Below are 13,523 nucleotides of genomic sequence, written 5' to 3'. Positions count from 1 at the left end.
TTTATGATTTCAACTAGATTTAGAACAGAAGAATTTGCTAGTATCAACCATCCCTTGACACTTTTGTACATAATTCTATATTATTCTTATGTGCCCATTTTCATATGTAGTTTTGCCAAACACTAGCAGGCATCTCTTTTAATCTATCTTGTAAGTTTGTATCTTAAAACATGTTCCCAAACACCTTTGGCCTTCTTCATGCACTCACATCTATGCTACCATTTGGCCAAACAAGTGCATGTTTGTAAAATCATGATCTAAGATTGTAAGATTGAACGATCCTATAATCCGGAAGCATAAATCGATATTGGATCGTACAGAATCGATTTTGATAGTAGAATCGGAGTAGAATCGATAGGATTAATAAGATGGAAATAGAATCGGTAGGATCATAACAGGATCAGTGGAAACTTTGAGAGATTATAACTTTTGACTCAAGTTAAATCATGAGACTTATAATATATCAAATCGAAGCTCGTTTAAAATGATCGATAATTTATTACAAGGTTTATCCTTAATTGTTCAGTTTCAGACCTAAAAACAACTTTTAAAAAGATACTCAAAAGATTTTTAATCTTTTTTCATCTTTTGGAGAGTTAGGGTTAGAGTTTTGAGATTATTCAAACATTTATTTAGTTATTTTTAGTTAGTTTTTAATCAACAATATTTTATTGGTTCTTGAAGGATGGCAACGGGTAGGATTTGGGTAGGATTTCATCCTTCACTCATCCCATTTATTATATCCATCCCTATACCCATTGGGCATTTAACTCTCATACCATTCCTATACCCCACGGAGGTTCGTGTATCTATATCCCCCATCATCCTATTACTCCTTATCATTCTCCTTTTTTTAAAAAAAATTTCAATGTACTTATTTGCCTTCCTCATCCGCTCCTTCTATCGCAAATATTTCTCTTGGAAAGAAAATGAGATACATGTTAACGACGGGATAAAGAGGCAAACTAAGTCTTTTTTTTCCGAGACGGAAAGCAGGCTAAAGTTTTTTTCTTTCCCAATTCAATATATATATAATTGGGTATCAGCTAGGGTATGGGTAGGATTTTACGACATCCACCTCCATACTCATACCTGAATACCCATTTACTATAATCGGGTATAAAAAATCCCTCCATATCCTCCTTTATTCGGGTCGGATGTCAGATTATTCATTAGATTCGGGTGAAATTGTCATTCCTATTCTTTTTTCCAAAATAATGGGTTTTTAGATGTCTATTGTATAATATTCTTCAAAATCAATGGGTATTTATAAAATTATTTTTTATAATCATATTTAAATCAAAAGAATCAATAACTTCCGCTATGTTAACTATTTTGTGGGCCTTTAAATTCGATTATCTCATAAGCCAAGGAAAAACTATTAAGATTGAATGCGGCTATTATTATTATTATTATTGTTGTTGTTGTTGTTGTTGTTGTTGTTGTTGTTGTGTTGATAGAAATTTCATATTATTTTATTTTATGATATAAAAATATAAGTATATTGGATGATACAAGAATAGTAATTAAATTACTAGTTAATTTAAATTTGTATATGTAATAATGTCATGTATTGAGTATGAGTTACATGCATATGTTAAATTATTATATAAAATTATTAATCTAGTCATATGCAAATGAGATTTTTTTTTTTAAAAAAAAATCCTAATTATTAATGCCGCATCATAAATTTTTAAAGGTTGTTAGTAAGATCGTATAATTTTACTATCCAATTATAATAGATTCGATTCTAACCCTAAATTAATTATGAGTGGGATCTAGATTCTATAGATGAGTGAAAGTATTAAAATACCTTTGTAGTCTCGTCGCCAAGTGCAGAGGCATGGATGGTCATGCAAATGCATGTTTGCAAGTTCAGCAGAATCCATGCATGTCCTCAAACCTCTTTTCTAGTTAACTATTCAAATGCCTGACCTTGTTTCCATATCAAGCACACTTTGTTCCTAATCCACATACATTAGCACATGCATTAAGACAGACTGTTTGTTTGATCAAAAATAATTTATTTATACAAAATATTTCTTAAAAAATAGGAAAACTAGGGTATTTTATGTTGTATACTAAAAAAAAAAATTAAAGAAACTTCTGGGCCAATGAATTTGACTAACTCAACTTGATTGTCCCTTATGATTCGATCAACCAACACCACGTAATCAGCCCTTCTAGCTTGACTAGATTGCTCAACGAACCTTCTCAACCGCTTGTTCGACTTGCTTAATTGTTTGCTCAGTCCATTCGGTCGCCTGCTGGGCTCATCCATTCGGTCCAGCAAGCCCTTTCGGACGGACCAATCATGTTCGGCCAGTATGTTTAGCCAAGTTTTAGTTTCTATGAGAGGAGCTTTGCGTCGAGAAAAGAGAGACTACGGTGTTTATAACATGTTGTCGATGTACTTTGATGCCTTAATCTGGACTCTTTTCAATAATTCAAGAAATAAAAGAGAAAAGGTGGCAATGGTAATCTGTAATGTTAGCAATGAGGTGTGATTGGTGTCGCTACTTTTAAAATTAATTTGTTCGAAGAGTTGAATATTTGATGTCAACTAAAAAATTGATGTGTGATTGGTTTTGAATTGTCTCATAGCTAATTCCTCTAGCCGTCCGACTTTTGAACAACTGTTCTTCGTGCCTTTCACTAATCTGAAAAGTTTCGGAAACAGATGGCCTTTTGCTTGCAGATTGCTTTTTTGCGAGAAGAATTTGAGAGATCACAACAACAAAAAATTAAGTTTTGCTTTTCGTTTGATTTTTTTTTCTTATTAAAAACACTACGAGATTGCACTTAGAACAGAGATTACACTTTGCTGACACTAATCATGCATAATCCACAACACATTTCCAACAAAACTAATTAAGCAGTAAATTGCACCACAAATAAGCTTCTTATAAATGTCGATTAGTCGTCTTCATTGTGGCTTCAAGTAGTAATTAAGCATGTCAGGAGAGGGCATAACCATGCGCGCCGCCGCCGCCGCCTCTTCCTCGGTCGCTGCTAGCTGGTGATTCGCCGTCGTGACGAACGCACCGTTGTAGTAGTTCCCGAAGCAACCGGGAAGAGGAATGGAGCAGTCGACGACGCTGATGCCGGTGCAAGCGGTTCCCGACACGTTGAGCAGGATCTGCTCCAACGCCTCCAGCGCCTCTGCCAGCTCCGCGACTTGCGCCCGGAGGACGGCGTTGTCGGCCTCCATCGCCGCGCAGTGCTGCACGGCGACGCAGAGGACGGCCACAAGCTGCCTCTTGTCTCGCCGCAGCCAGCTCACCTCCGTCGTCAGCTTCTCCAGCTGCATCTGCTTCCGCATCCGCGACCGCCGCGCCGACTCCCGGTTCGACTCCATTCTCTTCTGCCGTCTCTGCCTCACAATCTCTTCCTCCGACGCTGCCTCCGGCGGCGCCGTCAACATGGAATTGCTTCAAAGCTCGAAACTTTCTTCTAAGTGCAATGCAAAGATCAAATCTTTCTCATAAATGTAAAATAAAGATGGAAATGTTGCACTCGATGTCAAATGGAGTTCATGAGAAAACGTAAAACCAATAGAGAAAGACGACGGAGAAGGATTGAACCAAGTTCATGAACCCCGAGAGAAGGATCTCATTCAGGAAGACAGATGACATGGACGAGAAACATCAAGAGGGGCGATCCTATCGCGAATGCCAGAGTGAAGAAGTCGAAAGATCGGATTTTGACGCTACATTTCACAGAAAAATTGGATTTTGATACTGGTGATGGTGATCGGAAATCCAGGCCAAAAGTTCAGAAGAGCGAGAATTGGAGGACCAGAGCACAGTTTCAGACAGAAAAAATAGGGGAAGAAGATGGAATAAAATTAGCTGCGATTTATATAAACAATGTTTGAGATGTTACAGGATTGAGAAAATAGTCTGAAAAGTGCAACAATTGTGGTAAAAAAGGTGAAACGCTCGTCCCAGCGCCTCTGTCGTACCCGACCCAAAGTCATCACGAGGGAGCTAAATCATAGCATCCGAGCGAGCATGTGATGGACAGGGTATAATACGGAGATAGGAGATACGAAAAGTGCAACAAGAAAGGTAGAGAGAGAGAGAGAGAAGCTGTTTAATTTGGAATCTACTGAGAAGGTTGTTGGGGGGAAGGTGATGAACACGTGAATAAGAAATGAGGTCTTTCACAAGAATCCAATTTCAGCTGGTGAACAGAGATAGAGAAGAAAGCTTCCATCTCTGTTGCATTTGTATTGCCAATTCCTTTCATATATTTTTATTTAAAGAAAATATGTAGAATAATATTGTGAGAACTTCATAAATAATCTTGTTCAGTGTGTGCCATAGATGTTTCTCATTTATAAATTTCTAATTCAACATTTTTTTTCTTATTTAATAAGTTTTAGGTTTTTGTTGTGGGAATAAGGATGTAGGTGAAGGCACGTGAAGAGCATGATGATGGGAGTGCATCCTTGGGCCCTAATGCCCTTTTGTTTTGTCTTCCATCTTTTAGTTTTCTAAGAAATGTAAAATGTTGTTTTATTGTTATTTTTTGTTTTTTCCTCAGCTAGAAACTTAGTCCAATAAAAAAGCATAATTTTATTCATGGCCTAGTATTATTCACCAATCCGTCCGTTTAAGTTTTTTTATCCCATTTTGTTGAGGTTGTTATTTATTTATTTATTTATTGTAATTTTGTTTGTTTTCATTTGAAGGTAATTAAACTTCATTAGTGGCTCTGATCAATTCTTCTAAATTCATATAGATCTAAAGAAATTTATATTCTTCATTGTATATTTAACCATTTCTTTTGGTTTCTTAATTCAATACATTATAATTTATTTAGAGATAATTAATTATAAATTCACACTGATAAAAATTTTAGGAAGATGATATATATCCAAAATCAATCAATCAAACGAAGCCTTGACAGTAGTTTTTTTTTTTTAAAAAAAAAAGAAAACTCTATGTATTCTAATCATTTTTCCTAATAGCAAATTCAATTTTGTGTTCAGTCCCTAAGTCAAGAACAAATTTATTTCCACTCCCTTCATCTAAATTTTTCATTACTTCAACTCTCTCCCAACATTTTAATACATACCGATTTACCTAATTACTCTTTTTTTTTAAAAAAAGTCCAAAATGAAATATAATTCTTTCTAAATACAGCATATTTAAATTAAAATTTAGTATATTTTCTATCAAATTGAATACGACTCTTTTTCCGTTTGATCAATCGATTGATATATTTGATTCTAGTTAAATGATGTTGAATTTAGAAAAAATTATACCATTATTTTTACCTAAATTCAAAATCATTTAACTAAAATTAAGTATATCAATTGATTGATTAGGCGAAAAAAATAATAATCGATTTGATAGAAAATATACTATATTTTATTTAAATGTGCTAAATTTAGAGGAATTATATCTTATTTTAGACTTTTTTTACTTAAAAAAATAAGGATAATTAGGTAAATCAGTGTGCATTAGAGAATTGGAAGGGAGTTGAAGCAAAGAAAAATTTACATGCAGAGAGTGAGAATAAAACTTTTTTACGTAGTGACTAGCACAAAGTTGAGTTTGTATGTAGGGAATTTAGGACAATTTACCCTTTAATCATAGTGCTATATAATCAAGAAGCCAAGGCTATGGTGCAGCGGTAGGGTATTCAGGTTGTCACCTAGGTATCCACGGTTCGAGCCCCAGTTATGGTGAATTTGTAGGAATTTTTCCTCCAAATGAGGCACGCAATTAAAGGATGTTGGGCTATTGGGCTGCCCGCTGCGAGCGCTTCTTGATTTACCCTGGTGGCCCGTGGGAAACTTTTTTCAGGTCGCGTCGATCACCCCAAGCTCGACGTTACCCAACTTTGTTAATCATTTTTTTATATAATCAAGAAGCCGTTCCCGGGGCTATGATGTCACGGTAGGACATCCAAATTGTCACCTAGACACCCGTGATTCGATCCCCAACTATAGTATATTTATAAGAATTTTTTCTCTAAATGGGAAGTACAACCAAAGGATATTGAGTTTCTGGACTAATCACCATTTACACTTCCTGATTTACCTTGGTTGGGAATCTTCCATGGTGTCGGGATGATTATCCCAGGGATAATCAATGAAACTAACTACATTTATCATTTTTTTTATATAATAAAAAAACCGGACTAACGGGAGCACTGAGAACTATATATATATATATATATATATAATCAAGAAGTCTGATGATAGGGAAATTTTATGGGGCAAGTCAATCACCCCATGAATAACTGGGTTTAGTTTTTATTTTTTTTTATACAGCCAAAAAGCTTTGTTTAATTTTATTATTTTCAATTATAAAAATTTCAACTTGGTTATAGTCGCTTGGGAAATGAAAACCCACTCCGGCCTCACCGCCGACGAATTCCTACGGGGCTCCACCCGGCCCAACCGGTGCTGGAGGAAGCTCCTGTATTAGCCAACAGATAAAGAGCATACCTTTATCGATGCCCCACTGCTCCTGGTTCACGTCGGCACAGGGTTGACTCGGATTTCGTGCTCTGAATTTGTCAGTGGCGATGCCATTGATAACATTTCTGCAAAGATTCTGTTTTACATCTGAATTGTGCATCAGGTGACGCACTTGAGCTGCGGCGGCGTGATACTCTGCACGGCGATCGACCACTGCCTCTACGACGCCATCAGCACGGCGCAATTTTTTCATGCATGGCCACGGCGCTGCTCACCGCCAAACTCAACGCCGCCCTACTTGTCGCCTCCTTCCACGATCGCAGCCCGCCAGCCTGCTGAAGCCTCGAGCGCCGCCGCAATTCTTGCATGCATGGGCGCAGCAGCTGTCGGATGAATCTCCTCTAAACGGTCAACGCTCAGCGGCGGTTGAGGTCCCTTTTTGTTTTTTCAAAATCTTAAATTTTATTAAATAATTTAATGCATTCTCTAAAATTTAAAATAACTAAAAAAATCAATCTTCTCCAGAAAAAAAAAAACACAAACTTGACTTTGTTCAAAAATACTTTGTCGTCTAATTACGAAGAAACGAGGACATAGTGACTCGCCTAAAAAAAAACAGTGCCACTACATCATTCCAGCAATTATCAAGACAAACACGAGCAGTAAATATGAAACTGTACTCTATGTTTATTAAGCACATTAAATAAACAATTCCAGTCACACTGGGGACTTAAAGGGATAGATCTATAACTTTCATAGAACTTTGTTTCTTATTTTTAATGTATTGTCAGGTGTATCCTCAAGAGCAGTAGTAGCTGATGGATATGGAACGAGGATACGAAGCGCTATAATGGCCGGAGTTCACTGATCTCTCAGATAACTTCAAGAGCAGTTGCGCTTTCTTCTTGTATTCCACTCTGACTGGAGGAACCAGCAGGAATGGTATTATTTAAGTCTGCCTCAGTGACAGAGTCTGGAACTCTCGTCTCTCCTTCCTTCCCGTCATCTGAACTTGCAACCGACTGCGCATCTCCGGTAGGCTGCTTTGGAGGAAGTGGTTTTGGGCGGCGAATGGCATCTGCAGCTCCTGGCATCACAATGGCTGGTGGTTGAGGCGGAACCCATCCCCGCGGCTTTGGTCTTTCGTTTGATTCAACACCATAATGCAGCTGCTTTTGCTGCTCTTCGGTTTCCATTTCAGTGATTCTCACATTCTTCTTTGACCACCACGGCTCTGAGGTATCATAGCCATTCACATTCCTGTCAGGTGGAGGTCCATAACCATCGTCTATTCTCGAACCCAAGCGTTCTTCACTCGTTTCGTGCTGCAGGGAATAGCTAGGTCTCTGCTGAGCTGAACGAGCAACCTCCCATGGCTGTTAACATACTTCAATTAGCGTAAAGATCGAAAATGCAGCAAGGAAAATTACACAGGTCCAACTCGATGATAAAGCTCAAAACGTGAAATATTTGAAACACAACATAATCTTGAAGCAATATGATTTCTAAAAGCAAACTGTCATTAAATGAAGATTGCAAACATTGATAAATGAGAGAAAAAGATGCTCACATTTTCACAGCCAATCCTAGTTGATGAATGCCATTAAGCTGTGTTAGTTCACAATATTCAGGATTGGTGTTTGGAATCTTACTCCGCTGAACTTGATGCAAGGCCATAGCACTAATAACATACAAATCCCTTAAACCATTTTTATTCTTTTACTAGAGTTTTCTTTGTCATTCTTCTACCTCTAGCATCCTCAATTCCAGTAATCCAACTCATCTAACTCTGAATTCTTTTCAACCCTTTCATAGCATCTTAAAATATTGTCTCATTTCATGATGTATAGGAACATCTATCTATGCCGCACTGACTTATCTATGACCAAGCAACACACATGATTTACAAAATATGACAAATCAAATATGTTTAGCCCAAAGGGCACACGATGATCATAGAAAACTAGAATTCCCTTCATATCGACCAACTTAACGCTTCAATTAATTGAAATTGAACTTTTACAAATTTACACAATGCTTGCTTATGCAATGGGATCTCCTTGTCGAGTAATAGGTGGCAATTGATTTACACTTGAATAGAAGTTATAACTTGTTCAATTTCAAGTAATCTAGAAAATCAAATATGGTTAGCAGCCCACTGTCTAACATTTTGAATGTGGTTTAACCTGCAACAAGCCTAAATTCTGGATTTATCCTACTGCAACCAAACTAAATCTCACCCACAATTTGGCAACATAGTAGTATGCTCTTTTATCCTTGTCACACCATTTTGTAAAACGCGTTGTAGATTTACAATGTAAGCTTGAACCAACTTGTCTCTCATTAATCTAAGCCAACTTAAGCTTAGCAAATGTGAAGACAGATTTCCTTGCATTTCTAAAAGATGCAAGTTCAGATTACCTAGGTTTGGGAATAGAATGATAGTTTTTGGTTGCACAGCACCTATAATCAAAATAACAAAACTGATTTTGCACAATTTTCTAAAGTGACAAACGTTGTTCTATTGAACATTATTAGGTTCATAATAAAGTCCTTCAAATTTCAAAAACATTAAATTCTCTGCATGATGCTTCAATAACAACAACAACAACAACCAAGTCTTATCCTACTAGGTGGGGCTATATGAATCCTTTTATGCCAATAAACTCTGTCTCCTACTATCTCATCATCTAGACTTGAATCCTCTACATGATGCTTAAAGAGTGAAAATTCACAACAAATGTGAAGAGGCATGACAGTGGGTTTATATAACTATTACCTATATATTTGATTTTTAATAAATCAAGAACATTTTATGCAGAGCACCTGCAATCAAGACCTAATAAAGCACCCAGATAAATCAAAAGTTTAAGCAACTAACTTAAGGACACTCTTAAACAATGAAGTTTGGTACTACATGAATATGCAATCATAGTGAAGCTGCATACCTCGGTGTATGAGTTCCTGTTGGCTGCAGTTAAAGATTCCCTTAACATAGGCGGTGGTGAAGACCTCACTGACAGTGATCACAGTATAAGAGAAAATGGCATTTAAAAATATTCAATAAAAACTGCAATAAAAAATTTATGCAAATTTATAGATAATAAATAACCTTCTCCATAGCTGATAATTGGTGGGCTGTTAACTTTAACACGCTGAAAAGGTTTTAAAAAAAAATGGATGGATGAGATTTTTGTGGATAATACGATCATAGACACTCTGATGTGAACAGAGTTTGAAATCGTATGAGAAAAGTGGAGTGGCAAAGATAACTTTCTGCTCAAAAAAGATAATAATAACTTGCATATGAGTGTTTGACCTGAGAAGTTCTCCATGTGTTGTTAGCTGTACCTGAAGGTCATCCCAAAATGAGAGTCATTGAGATTGCATTCGATGCATTTCAAAATAAAACAGTTTAATCAATCATTTACTTGTTATAGTTGTTAGCCAAGATGAAATGTGAATAGTAAATGACAAGATTAGTGATACATCATTGCTTTCCATATTGGGGTCTTGAGATTCTAGTGCAAGCAGATACGTGTGCAGACTTGTGTATGTACAGTTATATACAGAATTGAAGATAAGGAGAAATATATATATATATATATACTTAGCACCCACCCATATATTTAGACAAACAATGTGTATATACATTTATATAGAGAATTGATGGTACGGGCAATACTTAGCAACCACCCACACAGATACGTGTGTGGACATCTAATATCTATATCCATTGACATACATACTTGAGGGTATGGGAAATTCATATTATTAGGGATCATTTCACATAAAATATTTTCTTAGAAATTATCTTCGTTGATTTCCAGTGTTTGATACAATGTAAATTCTGGTCAATGGAGAATATTCAATTGGTCAACTGAAAATGTTGGCTTCTTTGGGGAAAATGACTTCGACTTGAAATGAGGGGAATTCATTTTCCCATGTGAGCCCATCCACTCTCTCTCCCACATGAGGCGTTTCCGCCTCCATGTGAGTCCCCTTTGGCAGTTGAAGGTCACAGTGAGTGTATGGTAAGGAGGCACTGGAAACATTTTCAGTATCACAACCATATAGCACAATGTAATATACTTTTCATTGAAATTTTTCTTAAAATATTTTACAGACATAAACTATTTGCTAAGCAAATAAATAGATCCTTGGTGAGCTAGATATGATGTATGAAACTGTCAAAACCAAGGAATGATCGTTCAGTTTAGTTCTGTGCAAATCAACTATCCTCAATAACTCAATACTATGAGTAACTTGCGTATTATGCGTGAGATGAATCACTAACAATCGATAATTCAATTAAAGATTCCATATAAGAAATTCAAGATCCTCAATAACTTACAACTACTGGACATGAATCATTTGAGAGAAATCAGTCAGAACCAAGACTGCAGGGATGATTTTTTTTTTTTTTTCAACTCACCATTCCCAGTTGTATGCATGATATTCTCATATATAGGCTTATCTTCAGAGAATCTGTCATCCCTTGTGCTTTCCAATCTACGAATAGCATCACCCATGGATTTCATTTCCTTAACTTGAACATCTAGTGCTGCCATGAAACCCTCAAAGTACTTTCTCTCTAATTGCAGAAAAGACTCAAAATGGGTTACAAGAAACAACTGAAAAATATTTAAAAAACAGAATAAACTACTACACCTTCACTTTTGGAGCTTAGCAATTCTTGACTTGCTTTAGCAACAACAGCAGCAGATGCAGCAGCTGCTTTTGCAGCTTCTGCTGCTTCTTCAGCTAGTTTAGTGCTCAAACTACCCTCCTCAGATTCTTTTTCTTCAGCCACAACTTTCTTGATCCATGCTTTCAACCGAGGAATGAACACATTCTACAAAAGAGTTATGCAGAAGAAGATCAAAAGTATAGAAGCAAATTTCTAACAAATAATGAACAAAGAAACCAAACAGAGAAATTCTATATTCTATTTTATATTCAAATGGCATAAAGATATGAGCCAACAAGAGTACCTTGACAAGAACAGCACTCCCAAAACCTGAAGCAGCAACCACCCCAGCTGCAACAAGTGCATGAGACAAGTGAAACCTTCTTGGCTGTTGGCTTGGAGATGCTGAAGCCACAGTGATGGGAGGACCTGCTGGTTGAGGAGTTTGTACTGGATCTTGGGGTTGCAAGGTGTTAAGCGATTTTGGCTGTGAAGCTGTAATAATTAATGTATATTTAATACTTGAAAGCTCTTTGGCATACAAGGTAATTAGTAAAGATTAATTACAAATTACTGATAAGCTTTACAGCAGAAAGAAAAATCATATTAAAGAATCTAATCTTCTGGATCATGCACTATTTGGTATTATTGAAATGTATGCTAAAAAGTAAAAACAACAATTATATTTGTAAACATAAGTGGTGGAATTAATTTATTGAAATCTGCAATGAAAAAGGTTGTATTGTAAGCATACAAATTTAAGTAACAATGCAGTCACTTGGCTAGTAAAAGTTCAATTTCCATAAGAAAATTAACAAATACAAATATAACTGATGATTATGTTTTAGTGCATCTCATCCAGCACTTTAATATGATTTGCATCTTTCAATTTTAAATTGCATATATTCTGAAACTTTTGGTGTATATAGTTAACGACAATACTAAAAGTATTAGGGAAGCTTTGTTATTTTTCATTGCTATGAACAATCCTTCATCTGAAGCACTAGCCACCACTGCAAAAAATTACCAGTGTTTGTAGTGTAAACTTGTCCATTTGTGGCATTGGATGATGGATCCTGTAAGAAATGAAACATCCAATTTCACATCAAGAACAACATAATGTATTATCAAAGTCATTAAAGAAGAGGCGTACATAAAAGGACAACAAATTTGTGGGTCCCCAATTCATTAAACATAAACAGGTTATCAAACTTACAGGCACACGCCGGAAGGCTTCATCTATTTCCTCCTTGGTTAAGCCTTTCTTTTCTAGAAAAGAACGCCTATGAACAACTGGGGAACTTCTTACTTTTGGGTGCGACAGAAAGTTAATAGCATTTTGAACTTGGTCTTCTCTCAATACTGGTGCTTCAGAAGTTTCATTGGCAGCATCAATCTTGGCATTCGTACCCCCATTGATTGGTATTTTTGTTTCAGATCCTGCAGAAATAATATAAGATTAAAGCCATGAATTCCATGTGTATCAAGTTTTCCAAAGTCATGTAGAAAGAGTTGGAGCATAGGTAAGAGTATCGGTATTAGTATTGAAAGTTCAAAACACATATTAGCCGTTTCTAACGATAAAAAAGAATGAATGTGAAGCCCAGTAATAACCAGTGCTTACAAAAGCCAATTGAACTAAATATCTTCTTTCACCAGTGCATATACAAGAAGTTGTACGGAGTTGAAGTTTAGAGAGCTCGCTATCGAAGGAAACTGAACTAAATATACCCTTTCAATCAACTTGGTGATACAGAACTACCTCTCCTAACTCCGGCGAACTTCAAATCCGCTACTCCATGGAAACATGCTGAGACGATAGATCAACTCCCAGGTTCCAAGTTCCCATTTTTAACCACAGACTATGGGAAATCAATCCACAAAGACAAGAACAAAACCCTAATCATAAAATACAGTCGCGAGTTGACCACCAAACCAATCGGTCAAACAAAATTACGACAACGCAAACTAGCAGAGTAACCTGAACAGAAATCTGAGACGATCGGAGACCGACCGACAATCGGGAATCATAGTATATCGATGGGAGAAGAGACGCCGAAGCATCACCTGGAGTAGGGGGATTCTCGAGGGGAGATTGGGACTGCGGCGCCATGGGCGACGCGGAGGTTTGATCTGGCCGGTCCATGTGCGATCTCCTTTCCTCTCTCCTCCTCTGCGATGTATGGAAGTACAACCGGAGAAGGGACGACTCCTCGACGGTCAAACGGGATAAGGTAGATCGATCAGATTTAGCACGCACACAATAATTCGAGGGATTCGAATGGAAACGGAGTCTGGATATTCGTATGCCCTTTTCTGATCCTCCAATATATATCTGACATTATCTTTATATTAAAGATTCCTTTTTTAAATAAAAAAATGCACTAATGCTCTATT

The 13,523-nt window shown here is 36.7% G+C and overlaps 2 protein-coding genes across 2 annotated transcripts; both read right to left on the bottom strand.

The window, feature by feature from the left end:
- Nucleotides 1-2,926: 2,926 nt before the first annotated feature.
- Nucleotides 2,927-3,424, bottom strand: LOC121967979 (bZIP transcription factor 11-like). Its single transcript, XM_042518508.1, has one exon. The coding sequence runs from the start codon at nucleotides 3,422-3,424 to the stop codon at nucleotides 2,927-2,929; it is 498 nt and encodes a 165-aa protein (XP_042374442.1).
- A 3,675-nt stretch (nucleotides 3,425-7,099) lies between these two features.
- On the bottom strand, nucleotides 7,100-13,446 carry LOC122055620 (peroxisomal membrane protein PEX14-like). Its single transcript, XM_042617142.1, has 10 exons — nucleotides 13,194-13,446; nucleotides 12,343-12,566; nucleotides 12,154-12,202; nucleotides 11,431-11,621; nucleotides 11,108-11,291; nucleotides 10,872-11,030; nucleotides 9,756-9,787; nucleotides 9,549-9,591; nucleotides 9,385-9,452; nucleotides 7,100-7,812 (listed from the first exon to the last, which is right to left on the bottom strand). The coding sequence occupies exons 1-10, from the start codon at nucleotides 13,270-13,272 to the stop codon at nucleotides 7,309-7,311; spliced, it is 1,533 nt and encodes a 510-aa protein (XP_042473076.1). The 5' UTR covers nucleotides 13,273-13,446; the 3' UTR covers nucleotides 7,100-7,308.
- Nucleotides 13,447-13,523: the final 77 nt, after the last annotated feature.

Source organism: Zingiber officinale, chromosome 3B (genome assembly GCF_018446385.1).
Source record: "Zingiber officinale cultivar Zhangliang chromosome 3B, Zo_v1.1, whole genome shotgun sequence".
In the NCBI taxonomy this organism is placed as follows: domain Eukaryota; kingdom Viridiplantae; phylum Streptophyta; class Magnoliopsida; order Zingiberales; family Zingiberaceae; genus Zingiber; species Zingiber officinale.
The sequence above is the reverse complement of the archived record's forward strand: the minus strand, read 5'-3'. Positions and strand labels throughout refer to the sequence as shown.